General features: G+C 39.1%; 2 protein-coding genes across 3 annotated transcripts in view; one reads left to right on the top strand and one right to left on the bottom strand.

The window, feature by feature from the left end:
* Window positions 1-3,254: 3,254 nt before the first annotated feature.
* Window positions 3,255-6,342, top strand: LOC130538746 (cytochrome P450 26A1). 2 transcript variants are annotated; one of them, XM_057056639.1, is made up of 7 exons: window positions 3,259-3,638; window positions 3,903-4,127; window positions 4,362-4,643; window positions 4,807-4,956; window positions 5,043-5,177; window positions 5,250-5,396; window positions 5,491-6,342. In XM_057056639.1, the coding sequence occupies exons 1-7, from the start codon at window positions 3,450-3,452 to the stop codon at window positions 5,827-5,829; spliced, it is 1,467 nt and encodes a 488-aa protein (XP_056912619.1). In that variant the 5' UTR covers window positions 3,259-3,449; the 3' UTR covers window positions 5,830-6,342. The 2 variants fall into 2 exon arrangements, with proteins under 2 accessions (XP_056912629.1, XP_056912619.1); XM_057056649.1 differs by lacking the exon at window positions 5,250-5,396 and having other exon boundaries at window positions 3,255-3,638.
* Window positions 6,343-14,576: 8,234 nt separating this feature from the next.
* jmjd1cb (jumonji domain containing 1Cb) overlaps window positions 14,577-18,737 on the bottom strand; it is a 98,541-nt gene continuing 94,380 nt past the window's right edge. Inside the window, 4 exon segments of the mRNA XM_057055591.1 lie at window positions 14,577-15,739; window positions 17,621-17,752; window positions 18,051-18,227; window positions 18,590-18,729. Coding sequence (XP_056911571.1) covers window positions 15,659-15,739; window positions 17,621-17,752; window positions 18,051-18,227; window positions 18,590-18,729 — 530 coding nt within the window. The 3' untranslated portion in view covers window positions 14,577-15,658.

The following is an 18,737-nucleotide window of genomic DNA, read 5'->3' as shown; positions in this document are numbered from 1 at the left end:
TTGACTCCGTGCTTCCTACTCAACACGGTCAAACCCGCATGACGGCAGCACGCAGTCGGCCGCATCACACACTCGCACAAACACTCGTTAATCTGAATAAAAACCCGAAAAACACCACAATAAATGAAACTTTATTGTTCAGCATTCACTCACACACAAGAAAGGATAGAAAAAAGTGCTTTTGCACAGTTTTCCCTCAATCGCTCGCTCCTCCGCTCACACACGTCCTACACGAGGAGAGGAGAGGAGAGCCCTCCACTTCCCGACAGACTGATTAACCCAATGCCATACTCCTGTCTGTGTGATAGGATACTATGATCAGCTGTACCAGTGCAGCAGTGAGGTGCAGCAAAACAAATATAGAAAGATGTCCATCTTTCTATATTTGAGATGAGTTTTTTAGTCAGTAATTTAATCAACAATTTTATAGCTGTGGTCATTCTTATAGCTATATTAATGCAAATAGTTAGAATAATGTAATGTAACCTTTAAGCTAAATGATCTACTGAACTGTATTTTCTTTACCCCAATGGTTAAATGTCTCTCCTCTCCCAGTTTTTTCTATAGTTAAATAGTTATGTATATATTAGTTTATAATGTCTCTCTGTAATAATATCTCTGTAATTGTATACTGACCACCAGCCCCATTGACTTCAGTTTTAAATCTATATCTTTAGGAAAAGAAACCAGTATTCATTGTTATGGTAATGTCTAATGTGTTATGTATAATGTATTTCTGTATGTACTCTGTATGGATTATGTGTGCCACTTCACTCCACTCCACTCCACTCCACTCCACTCCACTCCACTCCACTCCACTCCCCCTTCTCCTCTCTCTCTACCCAGCCGGCCATCAGCAGGAGGGTCCTCCTACATGAGCCTGGTCCTGCTCAAGATTTCTTCCTGTTAAAGGGGAGTTTTTCCTTGCCACTGTTGCTTGTTTGGAGTTCGGGCCTGGGATTCTGTAAAGCGCCTAGAAACAATTTTGATTGTAAAAGACATTATATAAATAAAGATTGATTGATTGATTGATTGATTGATTGATTGATTGATTGATTGATTGATTGACTGATTGATAGTGATATCATTACTAAGTTCCTAAGTTGAACAGAGGTGGGGTTTGCATTTCCTTCCTGCATGTTACCACAAGTGCTAAGTGTTTAGTGGCAGGATCAAACAGCCTGGTGAGGTAATAAACACTCACAACAACAATGCAACAGTCATAAGGAGGAAGTGCATGGGGTACAGCAGAAACAACTTTATTGTCCAACATAAACCACTGTTGCTTTTGCATTCCAAGGATTAATTGAGGGCTAGAGTTGTTGGTTTCAGGGACAAGAACACTACTTTTAACTGTATAAGTTAAGTATAAGTTTACAAAGAGACACAAAGCTTTTCCTTAAACATTCAAAATATTTGAAACTTACACACTTTTGAGGAAATTGTGAAAACACAAAGTCTCTTAAATTAGTTTGCTATTACTTGGCATGTAGAGAAATGTGTTTGTCGTTTTGGGATGAGTTTTTAATTTGCAAGTGTTGTAGTGTAGAGTACTAATGCAATGTTAAAAATGAGGAGCTATTGAAAAATTACCAAAAAATATTGAGATGCTTGGTAACTGACGCAGTTGAAGACAGGTTTTGAATACAGCACAATACAGTTATGATTGAAGAAAAAATTTCATTAAGGATAATGTTTTGGAAATGGCAAGGAGTAGGCAGAGACAAAGTTGGGCAGAAAATTAGGTGATTTACTGAGGGAGAAAAGAGATAGGCAGGTCAGAAACAGGCAAGGTGGACAATGGGCAATCAGTCTGGAAAGTAACACTGGAAAGTCAAGCATGGAGTTCAAACAGTCTGGCTGAGACTGTGTGAAAGGCTGGGGTCTAAATAAATGTGGAAAAAACAGGTGTGTGAGAATGAACAGATGACACAATGTAAGTCACAGGATTAAATAAATTAATCTCATTATAGTTTTACAAATTTCTTGGTTTTCAAATTAACGAACCTTAAACCATTATCTACACCACTTTACCTGACTCCCTTGACTCCCTGACTACACCCACAATGAAGGCACGGTTTGCCAAGTGCAGATATAAATATTAATTTGAAAAAGAATCATTGACAGACAGACAGACAGACAGACAGACAGACAGACAGACAGACAGACAGACAGACAAGACAGACAGACAGAAAGAAAGAAAGAAAGAAGAAAGAAAGAAAGAAAGAAAGAAAGAAAGAAAGAAAGAAAGAAAGAAAGATCAATCTCCCCATTTCTTTTCTCTGATGAACTTGGTTGCATGCAGAGTTCACTGAGATGTCAGGGTCACAAACAGGTCAGCCAGCACAGGAGCTTATGCCAGTGCCATTCTTTGTGTGTGCGCGCACGTGTGTGTTTGTGTGTGTGTGTGTGTGGATGGGGGTTCCACTCCTGTAGTCTAGACACTTATCCACCTGTTTGGTGTTTTAAGGATCTATTTAATGTTGTCATTGTCTTTCCAATTATGAACTCAGTTGTTGTCAATATATTTAAGCAATTCATCATGTGATATATCAGAAAAAGAAAAAAAATTCAATAACACACTAACAACATCAAGTGAGTCCCATGAGCAGAGAATGTCTCAACCTTTACATAAATATCCATGTATTTATTTATTTTTAAAAAAGTTTATTTTGTAAAAAGTAAGAAAATCAGCAGCAACAGCAAACACAAGCGTGCTTGCTCTCAGAGAGAAAGGCAGCAGGGTAAAGGAATGCTTTACATTAGGTTTAGTGTTTCGATATAGTACAACGCAGTGGTTGAGTTATCGTCGTCGTTTTATCATCTTTTTGTTGGTATATTGTTTAAAATTTGAAGAAGGTTCACCCTATCAAATTTACTGAATCCCAAACAATTAGAGGTACCGAACCCTACAGAGCTGCGGCTTTAGCGTGAACTGTGATTGACAACAATGAGAGCTACAGGGAGACGGATTAAGACATTCTTTTCCATTTTGTGAAGAGGTTGAAAATGAGCTGTTTAGAAGCTTTTACTCTTGAATGCAGGCCGCCCTGCAGGCACAATTGCTGATCCTGCGAATAAGCGAATAATGAGTGTGTAAACTCGATGCTCTATTGCCAACAAAAGTGTCTTGGGACGTTCTTCCATTGTTTCAGTCAAACGTCACCTTATTCTCAGTGAAATCCCCTTTGGATTGTATAACTGCAACAGTAGGTAGGGATTAAAGATGCAGCTCCTAAAACAAATGGTTAGACTCGATGGGCTCGGGGCCGGGGGCGGGGTCGTGCGACACCCACAATTAAAGATGAACTTTGAATGAACTAATTTTATCTAAGGGGGGAGATGTTAACAGGCGGACCGCAGCCCCAGACGCCTATAAAAGCCCCCGACGGGCAGTTTTTTAGCCCAAGTTGATTCTCTGAAACCTTCACCCACACAGACTTCGCAGTATGGCTGTGAGCGCGCTGCTGGCTACTTTCCTGTGCACCATTGTGTTACCACTCTTGCTTTTTCTGGTGACTGTTAAACTGTGGGAGGTTTACGTGATCCGAGAAAGAGACTCTGCTTGTCCCAGTCCGCTGCCCCCTGGAACCATGGGCTTGCCTTTTATTGGGGAAACGCTGCAGCTCATCCTGCAGGTAAAATACTCTAATATACGAAATACTGCCCTGTATGATGCTTTTGTGGTCTTATTTGTTGTCTGCTGTTTAACTTGTTTATGTTTTTTCTCTTGTGTTGTGCGCTCTTGTTTTAAATTTTCAATTGGTAAAATAAATCTACCGATAATTGTGTATACTGACTTTTAGTCAACTTTGAATTGTAGCTTACTAAAATATAACCCTTTAGTGTTTGACATGAAAAATGTGTCCCATTGTTTACTTTAATTTTCGTATTTTTACCAGAGAAGGAAGTTTTTGCGAATGAAGCGCCAGAAATATGGCTACATCTACCGCACGCACCTCTTTGGAAACCCCACGGTCCGCGTTACCGGAGCCAATAATGTCAGACACATTCTGCTCGGCGAGCATCGGCTCGTAGCAGTACAGTGGCCCGCCTCTGTGCGCACGATACTGGGCTCTGATACGCTGTCCAACGTTCATGGAGCCCAACACAAAACGAAAAAAAAGGTGGGTTAAAACACAGTTTATTCCATATATGATATGGGATTTTGAAGTCATAATAATACTTTCCATAGTATTCCAGATTTACAGATGTGATAAAAGCATTGAGCAGCATTGAGGGCCATTCAACTGGGCTTTTATTTGTGCAGAATTACAGAAGAAATAATGCACAGATCTGATTAATATTGCATGAAATTTGAGGTTTGTCTACTTGTAACTATATCCACCATTTTTGTCCAGGCCATCATGCAGGCTTTCTCCAGAGAGGCTCTGGAATTCTACATACCTGCTATGCAGCATGAGGTGCAGGCAGCAGTCCAGGAATGGCTTGCCAAGGACTCCTGTGTGCTGGTCTATCCAGAGATGAAGCGGCTGATGTTCCGCATTGCAATGCAGATCCTCCTGGGTTTTCAGCTGGAGCAAATCAAGACTGATGAGCAGAAGCTTGTTGAAGCTTTTGAGGAGATGATAAAAAACTTATTCTCTCTTCCCATTGACATGCCTTTCAGCGGATTGTACAGGGTAAGAAAGTGACTCAATGGGATATGCTGAGACATCTTAAAATGCATTAGCAGGGTTGCTGCGTATAATTCATACAGCTGCTTGAATGGAAAAGGAGAGCTACTTTGTTGACATGAAATCAGCAGTAGAGAAAACTATTGATACTACGATTCATATCCTACAGGGTCTGAAGGCAAGGAACTTCATCCATGCTAAGATAGAAGAAAACATCAAGAGGAAATTACGAGAATCAAACAGTGACTCCAAATGTAGAGATGCTCTGCAGCAGCTCATTGACAGCAGTAAAAAAAGTGGACAGGTGTTGAGCATGCAGGTAAAAATATCTAATCATTGAAATATAACATAATCTGTACCACTTATAAGAGCCTCAAGAAACTCTGTCTGGATTTTTGTGTCCAGGTCCTTAAAGAGTCTGCTACAGAGCTACTGTTTGGTGGCCACGAAACCACAGCCAGCACAGCAACATCTCTGATCATGTTTTTGGGCCTTAACCCCGAGGTGTTGGACAAACTGAGACATGAACTGAGTGACAAGGTAATGCATAAAGGTTTCTGTGAAGTCTTTATGCATGTCATTCTAATGCAATGCTTTCATTATGTCCACCAGGAAAGACAGGGAGTGGACCTCCGTAGTTTGAATATTGAGACTTTAGAGCAGCTAAAATATACCAGCTGTGTCATTAAAGAGACTCTAAGGATGAATCCTCCTGTTCCGGGAGGCTTTAGAGTAGCCCTGAAGACATTTGAACTTGGGGTGTGTGAACAAACGTCTCTTGAAACAAAATTATCAAACTTCAAGATAAAAACTTGTATCAGCCTACTAAATCCTTTCACCATCCCCATTTTAGGGTTATCAAATTCCCAAAGGCTGGAATGTCATCTACAGTATCTGTGACACCCATGACGTGGCAGAGATCTTCCCCAACAAGGAAGACTTCCAACCAGAGCGTTTCATGATGAAACACTGTGGAGACTCGTCCAGGTTTCAGTATATTCCATTTGGAGGGGGCTCCAGGATGTGTGTTGGGAAGGAGTTTGCCAAAGTTCTTCTGAAGATCTTTCTGGTAGAAGTGGTTACAAAGTGCCACTGGAGTCTTTTGAATGGACCACCCACAATGAAAACAGGACCTACAGTTTATCCTGTGGACAATCTACCAACCAAATTTAACACCTATGTGCAAAATTAACTTGTGATAACAGTATGAACAGAGTGAAACATGGTATAAAATAGACACCACATGTTCAAATGTTCATTTACCCTTAATATGTAGTATTCTACTTATCTGTTTTGTTCTGGACTGTCAGTACATAAAATGTAGATATTGTAGACGGCTTCCAAATATTTCAAACATTTTACGATTTATGTTTCAGATAAATTAGATTATTTTACATTTTATATTGTGGTGTTTACTCCTTTGTGCATACATACATACATACATACATACATACATACATACATACATACTACATACATACATACATACATACATACATACATACGGTATATCTAAAAACATTAACAAAAAGAGGCACTACACCAACATGGCACACTTTGATAAACATGTTAACATGTTCTGTACATATATAGTCTGTTTATATAACTTTGTACTTCACATCAATTCAATTTATTTTGTGGTGTCCTGTGTATGTGTGTATGTGTTTTAATGTAATAAATGATTATAATGATGTTGATATGAAAGCACTTCTGTCATAAAATCTTTCAGAGATTCTTTTAGAAAAAACAAAGTTAAAATACCAAATGAAAAGATCCATCTCAAAACATTATAGAATGGAATAGAGTGTCTTTTATTTAAAATTATGGTATAACCACAACAAAGAATCAATGTCAGTTAAAACATTTAAAAACTCCTTAAATCAAATGCAGTAAATACTTATACAATTTTAAATCAAGGTCAAAAAAGGCTATAAAGATGAGAAAATTATGGCATATTTGTTTAAATTGAAATTCTAAAAGTACATCTTTGCAAAAACAAGTTTAAAATATAAGATATATTCTTGTCTTTGGTGCTTTTCTTAAAAACATTTTATATGTCTGCTTTATCTGTTGTGTCAAAATATAAATTGATTACAAAAAGATTAAGAAATTATAAAAGCATAGAATTTGCATGATCCTTGTGACGTTGTTGGGAAAGAGTAGACATTAAGGTTACTTCACTGTGTTTAATCAAAGTGTGGGTTGTCACATGAGCACATAATCAATCAATAATTTGTGAGAAGGAAAGAGAAATAGCAGAAAATTTGAAATCCGTAGAAGGAAAAGCAGAGCAGTATGATACCCCTAGCAAATGAGCAGACAGGCTGAGGGTGAAACAGAGTTCATACGGATCAGTTCAGTTTTAGGGCATTGAACCTCTATAGACCTGTGGAAGTAGGGCAGTAGCTTAGAAATAGACTTCAGCATTATATGAATGATCGTTGTAGGTGTTTTTAGTTTAAACACACTGCTCCTCATAAAAAGAAAATAAATTTGCTGTCAGACACATTCCTCTTTTATTTCTATTCACACATTAGTTGTCATCAGCTGTTCAATTGAATTTTAAGTTTCTATTTTAGCTCTCAGAAATAAATCATATTACCACAACCATTATATGAGTTGGGTAGAAAAATATTTTATTGGAACTTCATGGGCAGTAGTATGTTTCTATAAATACATTGGTTAACACTGCTTGTGTCACTGGCAAACACATAAACTCATTGCATAGACTGACCACCGACCTTTGACATTCTGCGGTCACATTAGTTGCTATAATGCTACAACTTAATAAGACCACATATTAACATTATCATAATACCAGCTGAGATAAAAAGAGACAAAGTAGACTTTTATTGGATCTGATGTGTGTCATATTTGAAATGAAAATCTGGGGTACACAATTTTGCAATTTTTTTACATGAGAAGGGAGTAAAACAAAATTGAAGATGCATTAAAGGAAAAAACATCCAGCTGCCTAAAACAATTTTGTGACGAATTATGTAAAGGAGAGAAAGATAAAGTCAGAGGGATCCAGTTGCAAACCTGCAGACAGTGATGTCTCTACTTTAATCAAAACCACAATTACAGCACTGTTAATGGATCAGATTTTAATAGCCCCCTATTCTTTAAATCCTGTACTAGAGGCAGGGGATAAAGTTGTTGTTGTTGTTGTTTTGTTTTTTGTTTTTTGTTTTTTTACTGTGAACATTTTCTGGAAGACTCAGAGACTGTTTTAAAAAAAATTAAAACTTGAGGCCAAGGTTCAATTCAAGTTTATTTATATAGCATCTGCTACAATCACAATTTGTTCTATGTGCCCAGGGCCTGACCCACAACAAGTAATAGTGGCAAGGAAAAACTCCTGTTTAACTTTGAAAGAAACTTTGAGCAGGAATAGACTCATATGGGGAGCCAACTGGGCTGAGAAGAAGGGAAGGACAGGTAGAGAATAGACATATAGCATGCAAATACATTAATCAAAATAAGATATCATTATAAGAGAGTGGGTCAGTGGGGTCAGAGGGTAACAGGTCAGTGCATAGCCATGACCTGTAGATGAATACAGACAGAGGGCTCTCCCTCTGGAGAGGCAGAGAGAAGCAAAAGCAAAAAGAATTAAAATAAAAACACAGAAAATGTGTTAGTAATATTACCACTGACCTACAGGAGGGGAGTGATCAGAATTTTCTATCAGAACTTTCCATAGGCATATACAGTATACCTCATGATAAGTGATTGGGAACGCTGGAATTTTTAGTGGTACTAGTGTCTTGATCGCCCTCTAGTGGCTCATTTGCAAGAGGTTATTATCACCTTGACATGCTTGTAGTGGTCTGGACAATGATGGCACTCTCAGTATGCCTGGTTTGATGTGTTGTTTTTTTAAATTGCCCATGTGTGTCAATCATCCTGACACACTGGCTGTATGTAAAGTCACAAAGATTGATTTGAAAGTCTTGAAACATCAGTTCTAACAATCAATCCAAGACACAATACTTCAACCCGAACATGGCACATGATGTTGGCAATTCATGGAGAAAATTGCAATCTGTTTCATCAAATTCAGTTTGAGTTTGTATGTGTGTGTGTGTGTGTGTGTGGGGGGGGGGGGGGGGGGGGGGTGATTGTCTATCTGTGTACTGTATGTGTAACTATATATATATCTTAATGTTGTAAAATACGTTCTGTCCTGGGTAGAAAATTCAATGTTTGGCCAAACTCAAATGGCACCATGGCAGCAGAGTAGGCAAATATAGGACAAACAAAATTAAATACCGGAAAAACAAAGATGAAAGACAAGAACACTAAATAGCAAAGAAGAAATTACAATGATCATAAAGACACAAATAACAAATCACAAAGAAAGAAAAACAAAGAAGAAACATGAGCTGCAGAGAGAAAAAATGAGAAGACAGGAACTTCAAACCACTTTCTTACGTATACTTTATCATAATGGTTTGAAATTGTCTTTACGAGATAAGAGCTTAGCCCTGAGTGCAGCAATATTTTAAAATTCACTTCACTATGCCACGCCACCGGTGGTACAGGAAATGAACAGTCCCTACTCTGAGCAATACTGAGCTGGGGGTAAGGGGAACAAGAAGGTGGGGCTGAAAGATTAAAAGGGCCTGTTCAATGCTGCCTCCAGCTTTTAATATTATTAATAAATGTGGGTATGAATGGTTATTTGTCTTTGCATGTTATCCATGATAAGCTGGTGACAACACACAAATTCAGCCAAAATTGGTTATAATAGACTCCAGACAATTTGTGGTTTTTCTATCAACATGAGTATCTCATTTTCTATCACCCTTTCTATCAGCATGAGTATCGCTGACTGTTCTTCTTTCATACCTCCATCCGTCCCTTAATGCAAGTTGAGCTAGCAATGAGCACAGTCCTCTGCCACAATGTTCAGGTTGTTAAAGGTATGACAGATTCTTTTGATGAGTGGGGGTAGTGGGTCTGATTTCTTTCAAACCTGCAGTAGAAGGAATTCAGATTGTCTGCCAGTGCTTTGTTCATCTCCCTGTAGGGGGATGGTCTTCTGTAGTTGACGATGTCTTGCAGACCTCTGCATAGACACGGTTAGCAGCTGCAAACTGTTACTCAGCTTACCCAAGCAGTTCCTTCTTCCCTTTTTGATCTATTTTTCTATTTCCTTGTCTGCCTGGCAGGGTCATTTCAATGCTACAGGAAGCATTTGAAGAAGTTGCTGCTGTTTAGAGTTGAACCACAGCTTGTTGGTGAATGAACAATAGTAGTGCTTCATTGCAACACACATGACCTCCCAGACAGTGATATAAGATATAAATTAGTTAATCCAGGTCCTGAGGTACAGTTTCAAAACCTTGTCGGTTTGTACAACCAAATCACTCCTGTAAATAGTGATGGGACGATAATACCTCAAGGAGTGTATTGACACACTACACAAACTGTGTCGGCACTGTATTGATACTGTGTTGGTCACCCAATAGTGACCCCTGCAGTAGTTATAAAATCATTGCAGGTAAAGAAATTCCTTGTTTGTGTAAATGCTAAACTGAGTTGGTATGTAAAATATAGCAAATTTGAGTTACAATTCAGAGTTACAATTTTTAACTTATGTACACATTTTTGTTAACTGTTAAATCATATGAAATAAAAGACAAAAAAGTGATTTGTTTATGAATTTTTATTGAGGAACAAAAGTTTTTGGAGTGTTCCACTGACTCCAGAAAAATGTCAAGTCATTGAAGAGATGCTCAGGGTTCTTGCTCCTTTTGACCAAGCCACAAGAGAACTGTCTGAGGAAAAAAAAGGGTCTCTGGATCGAAGGTCATTTCCTTAATGAGAATGCTCCACATTGAGCTTCAACGTCAGGCCACAACAGTGACAAAAACAGCTGCTCAACAACTGGCTGAAAACCTGAGAAAGCGGCTAACTGACGCTATTTGCAGCATGGAATCACTCAGTGTGATGACACTGGCAACACTGTTAGATCCCAGATTCAAAACAATTGGATTTGTTAGTCAACAAAAGGCAAGTGAAGCGGTGAAGAGACTAAAGTCGGAGTGTGCGGAAGAAATGAGGAGCCAAGAGCCTGACCCAACAGAAGAAGAGACTAGCTCTTCATATGGGTCAGAACCCAGTTCAGGTATGAAAACACATTTCTTTGTGTTTATTCGTATATTTCTGTGGCACTTTGTCATGTGATAATAAACTAATGATTCACTATTTTTTAGGGTACAATCTCTGGAAGACACTTGATATGGAGATTGCAGAGACCCAGAAGGCCTCTAACGCAACAGCTGACTCCATAATTGAAGTCCAACGCTACCTGGCAGAAGGAAACACCCAGAAACCAAGACCCTTTACAATATTGGAAACGGAACCAGAAAACATATCCACATCTGCATCAACTTGCACTTAAAACTCTCTGCTCACCATCGTCATCTGCACCGTGTGAGTATTTTCTAAGGCTGGGGAGCTGGTGTCTAAGAGGAGAAATCGCCTTGGAGCAAAGACACTCCAAAAACTTTTGTTCCTCAATAAAAATTCATAAACGAATCACTTTTTTGTCTTTTATTTCATATGATTTAACAGTTAACAAATGTATACATAAGTTAAAAATTGTAACTCAAATTTGCTATATTTTACATACCAACTCAGTTTAGCATTTACACAAACAAGGAATTTCTTTACCTGCAATGATTTTATAACTACTGCAGGGGTCACTATTGGGTGACCAACACAGTATCAATACAGTGCCGACACAGTTTGTGTAGTGTGTCAATACACTCCTTGAGGTATCATCGTCCCATCACTACTGAATAGCCAGTTGATCGGAAATTATTAGCAGGTGTTTCTGTCATCAGTGCTAAAGAGGCGCCACCACGCCTCCTTGAGAGGAAAAACGCCACCAAAACAAACACCCAGGACCCTGACAGTACCCCCCCCCCCCCCCCCCCCCCCCCCCGATACTCTATATAGGGTCGAAGAGAGCCATGGTTCATCCCAGCTGCATGGGCTCGGTTGCTGTGACTTCCTGAGGAGGGAGAGGGCTTCACGTTGGTGGTTCGGCTGCAGGACCACTCAACCTGGCAGGGATCATTGGAAAAACCATGACTTAACCTGACACTCTTTCATTTCAACATATGGTGAGGTTGATTAACACCTCCAAATCAGGCATCTCATCTCAACCTGCCAGCTGATCTTTTACTTACTCCGACAACCCCTGAATATAAACCCCCTGCCCGCCTCACCGGTATAATGCTCAGGAATGAGTACGTGAGGCTCATGTGGTGCAGCAGCAGAGGATGGAACAGGGGCCAGCTGTGTGGAGACTCCTGGCACCACTGAGGCTCCAACGCTGGAGGTAAGATCCTGGAGATAACTCCAAATGTCTGAGAGGATCTTAGTGTGCTGCCCGAGAAGCCTGCCCTGAGCCTCCAAACCTCCAATGTTTGCCAAACTGAGTCGCTGTCTGCCAGGTCCATAGTGGTCTGATCGTTCTGTTAAGTTTTAATTTGAACAGGGCCCGAATGTAGACAGGAAACAGCCAACTAGGTCTCAAAACATTGGTTTATTTTAAACAAAAGAAGCCCCATACTCTGCGGGGGGAAGGGGGGGGGAACTTGCTTGGCACAGGAAAAAAGTCCTGCATGTTTCTTCAGAAAAGGAGGGAGGTGTGATGACCAAAAAGCTGCTGAAACAATCAAACACTGGTGAACAGGAGCCTGGGACCTAAATAACCAGTCGATTGGTAATTGACAGCAGTTGTGACTGTCACCAGTGCCAAGGGCGGGAAAGATGATCTACCACGCCCCATGGAGACAGAACAGAGGAAGAACAGGGAAAACACCACCAAAGAACACCAAACCAAACACCCTGACACTTCTCTCCCTCTCCTCCTTCTCTCTGTATCCATCTACAGGTATCACTGACTTCAGAGCTGTGTGTTGACCTGCCAAACTCTGAACCCACTGACCCGCTCAACTCTTATACTAACCTATTGTAATTAATGTACTTGCATGATCTATGCCTATTCTCTCTTCTACCTGTCCACCCCTTCCCTTCTCCTCCTTCTCTGCTGCGGAAGATGCAGAAACGGTTAAGATCGCTGTTCGTGCCCAACCATAGCTGAAGTTCATCTAGTTTGTTGCACAGAGAGCGCACATTGGACAGAAATATTCCCGGCAGTGGCGGACAATGTCTGTCGCACAAGCGCGCCCGCGCTTTTCCCTCTCCTGCGTCATCTCCGGCGTAAGGAGTGGGCAAAGGTGGGAACACCTTTGACCAAAATGTCCATTAAAACCTCTGTGGAGGCGATGAAATCGGAGAATAGAGTTATGGTCCTAATGTTAATGAGCTCATCTCTTGCGAAAGAGCTCGTGCTGCCGTTGCCTTTTTATGGTCAGGTTTGTCTATGTTTTGGGTCCTACTTCACCTGGTGTTCGATAGATATTGAATATTTCAGATGTTACAATATATTTTACAAAGATACCTCTTTCAAATTATCCCCCTGAGAAATTATTATTATATTCAAAATATGAAAAATCCACCAATAATATCCACAAATGCAGGGCATTTGAAGTCATGAGGAGAGGGGAGGAGAGGGGAGGAGAGGAGAGGAGAGGAGAGGAGAGGAGAGGAGAGAGAGGAGAGGAGAGGAGAGGAGAGGAGAGGAAGTCTGCCTAGAATAGTAACTGGAATTACAGAATTAGTGACAATAAGCTCTTTCAAAGAGTAAGGTCTTAAGTCTAATCTTAGAAGTAGAGATTCAGTCAGCCCCCCTTACCTGGACATGGAACTGGTTCCACAGCAAGGGGGCCTGATAGCTAAATGCTTGGCTCCCCATTCTACCTCTAGAGACTCTGAGGACGACAAGTAAACCAGCATTCTGAGATAGAGTGGTCTATTGGGATGATAAGGTGTCACCAACTCTGCCAGGAAAGATGGAGCTTGGCCTATGAGAAACTGGTGGGTCAGAAGAAAATTTTAAAAATTATTCTAGATTTAATGGGCAGCCAATGAAGAGATGCAAGTACAGAAGTTATGTGACCTCAACTCCTCAATATTTCTCAGGTGAAAAAAGGCACTTCTTTTAGACGTCGCCCGCTCTGGCCCCCAGAATGCACCTAACTATGGTCGCTGGTGTTGGCTACACGTATTGCAAAACAGAGTCGCCAATTACCAGAGTCGGTTTCTCACTGGGAGTGTCGCTGAGTGGGGAAAAAACAGTTAGCCATGGGAAACGGTTGGTGGTGCACCTTGGGCCTGTTCAGCACTCAAAGGCAGTGGCATCTCTGCTGGACCAATTTTACCAGTGCTGATACGTTGGTCTTCTAGGGGGGGTCCTCAGATATGTGTCCCTAGGATTGAAGTTGGTAGTGAAAGAGGCAAGGTCAAATTTCTTCCTCCTGACACCAAGAGCAAGTTCTGAAGGAGGCAGGCTTTGAGGCGCTGAAGAACAAGTTTTTCAAAGCACTTCATGACCATAAACATCAGTGCCACTAGCCTGAATCTTCTTCATCCTGGTGTTTTATGATTGCTTTGTTGGAGACCTTGATAATGGTTGATTTCCTAAATTGAACAGGACCTCAGCCTCTGACAGGGATGAGGTGAAGATGCCAATCATGACTCCTCAGCAATTTGCCTTGTATTCTGTCTGGTTCTGCAGCTTTCTAGGAGTTCACCTCCAGAACACACCTCACTCAGTCTTCTTGAAGAGAGAGGGGTTGTAATTTGAGGGATTCACTTTGTACTAAATATTAGCTCTGACAAAGAATTAAGAAGTCTATGGGATGTCTGCTCTGACAGAGCCATAACACTACCATCACTTTGTGGTAAAGACCATGTTAAATGCCAAAAAACATCAGTACGAAATCAAAAAGTAACTAAGTATATTAGTGATCCATTATTCACTTTTGAGATTTAATGTCAAATACAGCACAAATGTTTGATAAATTCATTTTAATGGACAATGTAAAACCCTTTACTTTGATGTACAAAGCATGAAACACTTGCACTTAAAAGTTTGAAATTGGAGCAAAACACGTTTTAAAAAAATACCTGTGAATGTATATACTGTATGTACAATGTATATTAAACTTTTCATTATTTTATCTTATTTTGCTTAAACTTCAAAAGTTCACTGTAATAAATCCTAAAAGGAAAGATAATGCATCAATTTCTTAAATAATTTACATGTTTTTGTAAATAGGTTTTATAGCAAATACTTTCCTATAAAATGCTAACATTTTTATGCAATTTTGTCCTTTTTAAAACAGCTTAACACAGTCTTTACAATAGTTTGGCAATTTATTTTTTTTAAAAAGTGTCTTTATGGCATGAGGACTGCAGAAATTCACAAATTCGGAAAGTTACAGGCATTAGTTAGGATGTCCTCCATCACAGTAGAGCAGTACTACAAAAGAAAATCACAGAGCCCAAAAAAATAAACAAAACAAAAAAAAAACTGTACACATCACATTTACATTAGTTTTCTTTTTGCTAAAACATCACATATCATAAGACTATAAAATGAATTATTATTGTCTATAAAAGAAAACAAAAAAAATAACTGGACAAAAATGACAAGAGCAAATATGTAGGAAACAAACAAGAGAAGGGAGAAAATGCCAAATGAAACTTTTTCTGAAGCTGCTGCTGGTGAAATCTGAGATTAAGCTACAGATGGGGATTAAACGATTCCAATCTTTAGTAGAAAACCTTATGTTAATGGAAACTGAAAAAAGGCATGACTCACACTTAATATCTGCTTTGGTTAAGATCTCTGACTGCTTTTGTGGGCATAGTTAATTTTTTCCATTTCTCAGAATTCAAGATAAGGTTTAATCCTCATCAGTGGTTTTGCTAATCTTCTGTCTCCTCTTGGCACTGAAGGTCTAAGATAATGGAGTTGCACATGTCTCTAACTGGTCAAACCCAATTCTTTTCGTAAAATGGGAACTTCCCCCATGCCAGAAGAGGGTGTGAGCAGATCATGGAATAGAGGTGTGCATGGGGCCTTGGAAGTGTCATGGGTTTCCTTCACCAATGTCGTCTCTTTTCAAGGCACTCACCACCTCTTTCACACAGTGATACAAGATGTTCTTAACCTGAGGGAGAGGAGCAGAAAATCTTTTTAAATAAGCAACTTTTGTATGTTACTTTTTCCACAATACGAGCATTTTTTATTATTAACACCTTACCGTGAAAAATGTGGTTTCAATTAAAAAATTTAAACACAATATAGAGATGCCTCCCTACATATAACATATTCCTATATGTTGACCAAAGTATTAACATAATATTATAACCTTTCCCAAGGTTTACTTCTGGCAAAGACGTTTTGTGACAGTTTGCATTTGTTTGTTTTTTAGTAGCAAAATAACAAAAAGTTTTGAATGGATTTAATAAATTTTAAAATCCAAAGACTTTAAAAAAGTAAGAAGAAAAAACATTTTAAAATCAAACCGGTACATAGAAATGTCTCTGCTTATCTTTGGATTTTGCATTATTTATATATAAAAAGAAAAATATACACACAAATACACTGTACTATGAGTGTAAGTTATATGTGGGGAAACTAGCAGATAGCTCAGATCTCTCTCATGTGCTTTGAGTCTCTTATCTGAATTATAGTCCTTTCAAAGAGGCTAACCCTCGAATAGAAGACAAACAATATACAGTGGCAGGTAAACTCGATGGGTCTCATTCATGAAACGTGAGCAGAGCGAATTTGTGTGTATTCGCAAAAAAAAATTATGTGAATCTCATTCATCAACATTTTAGTTGCTAGATCTGTTCATAGCTACTATAAAAATCTACACATGCTTTTCGACAATGTGTCATAAAAAACTGCTGTGGGCTGTTATCCGTATCACTTTTCAAAAATGTTACATAGCTTTACAGTCTGTCAGCTATCACGGATTTAGATTAGGGTATATTAATGCACAATGTAACATTGCTAGGTTTCATATTTCTACCTCAAACTCGAGAGAAAATTGTTTGTACTGCACAACCTAGACAAAATTGATCACTAAGGTATCTGTGATTTTTTAGAATGTAGATTATTGTGACACATCATTCACAACATTTATTACCTTACCATCTGGGGTCGCTCTCTCCATCATGGATGATTCCTGCTATGTGCTCGACTGTATGTGACAATTTGGACAGTAAGCCTCCTCCTCCTGTGGCAGATATATTTTTCTGTATGCACAAATAAGTTTTTTTGCCTCTATTTTTATATCAAACCACTTTCTTTTGACCTTGAGCATGGTTCTGGGGATGGCAGAGACCACATTAATGATTTGCCTGTCCCCATCACACCACTGCTAATTGATGACAATAAAATGTTTTTTTTATAATTCAACTTCACTCAAAATAATCTCTATCTCTGCTTCAGAAAAATTCATTCTGCTTCGGAAAAGTTCTTTCGTTCTCTCTTGTTTTGCTTGTGCTATGACTGACAGGTAAACCGGATGCATGAATGTACACCTCCATTTATTGTGCTCATTGCCAATTGATGGGTGGAGATTTCTGCAAATAGATGATTACTGGGAGTGCGCTATCAATTTACGATTGTTAGGCATTCATGATCTACATGCGTGTTTATGATCAGATCTGAGTTTTCAGAACACAGTTCCTGAATCTGGACTAGGTTTTTAGTGGAGTCGGCTTTTATGCATAAATCTGTTTGCAAATTCACTAAAGTTTCATTAATGAGACCCAATGAAGATATTCAAATTGATCAGGGTATTAGTTTTGGGTGTAAGTCACAATATGGTGGGAAATGAATTGCTTGGTGGAAGTCTGCACACTCCCCAGTGCTTTGTTTTTAGTTTATCCTGAGAAACATGAATATTGAATATTTCCAATATTCTGCATTAGTAGTTTTAATGATAATCACAGGACATATATGTTAAAATGAATAAATATTTGCAAATCTGTCAATTAGTTTGTTTGCATTCATAAATAAAGGGGTTCATTTTAACCTGGAGTTTATCCTCATAGTTGACTTGGTCCTTGCTGGACCGAAGTTCCTGGGTGAGAGAGAAGCATTTGGCCACGTGTTCCGGAGACACAAAGTCATTAATGACCTGAACACAGCTGTGGAGGTTCTGTACCTGTGTATCGTAACATAAAAGAGTCAACAACAGTCACATCAGTTTACAAATATTTTATCAAATATACAAGTAAAAAGTAACAGTAAACATTTTTCAAATATTTACTGAATTTGCCACAGCCTCTACCAATATACCATTGCAAACTAAAAGCTTTTCTGAAGAAGAGAATGTCAGGAGAGTACTCTTGACACCCTACTACATCTGATTCTTTGTATGTCACCTTCTATTATTCCGATGCAACTTTGTGTTGATTTTTTTATTTTTTTTAACAAAAATGCTCAGCAGTACTTCTGTTTACCTGATGCATGGCCCCTGCAGGTATCAGCACTGAGTCTCCTAAGAACTGGACAACAGTCCAGCCCTGAACTCCATGCTCATCTAGCAGCCGCCGACGCTGCTTTCTGCTCAAGTAAAAGCTCTGCTCTCTGATTGGGTCCTGGTCCAAAGATAAGTCCAATCCCTGTTCCTTACAAAGCTGAGTTGAGTGGGGAAAAACTGAGAGTGAGGGACTTATTTCCTGTAAAAATATCTATTTTCCATTTTAGGCGGTGCAGAGGATATGGCCTATGAAACTACTAAAGCAACAAGGACATACTCCATAGGCTAGACCAGATTTTGTGAAATAAAAATCACTGATTTTAGGGCCTTTAGATCTGTTATTGAAATGAAATGAAAACCAAATCTTCATATACAGTGCATAAGATAATCATCATGCACATACAGCCACAATAGTAATAAACATTATCAACTAACAAACAAAAAAATCTAGCAGTATAGAAATTTAATGATGGAGGATTAAACAGAAAACAGTAACAGAGTTTTGGTCACTGTGTTTACCTTGTGCAGGAATTCTCGCATTTGGTCCATGTCTTTGTTTAGGTATATGTGCCACAATGCCCCTGGTGTCTCACTTGAGTCTTTCAATCTTCTGTGAAACCCCTCGTCTAGATCCTCCTCCTCCAAACATTTTAAAACTCCTTAATAC

This window comes from Takifugu flavidus, chromosome 1, assembly GCF_003711565.1.
Source record: "Takifugu flavidus isolate HTHZ2018 chromosome 1, ASM371156v2, whole genome shotgun sequence".
NCBI classification, from domain to species: Eukaryota; Metazoa; Chordata; class Actinopteri; order Tetraodontiformes; family Tetraodontidae; genus Takifugu; species Takifugu flavidus.
Note: the sequence above shows the minus strand (reverse complement) of the source record. Positions and strands in the feature narration are given on the sequence as shown.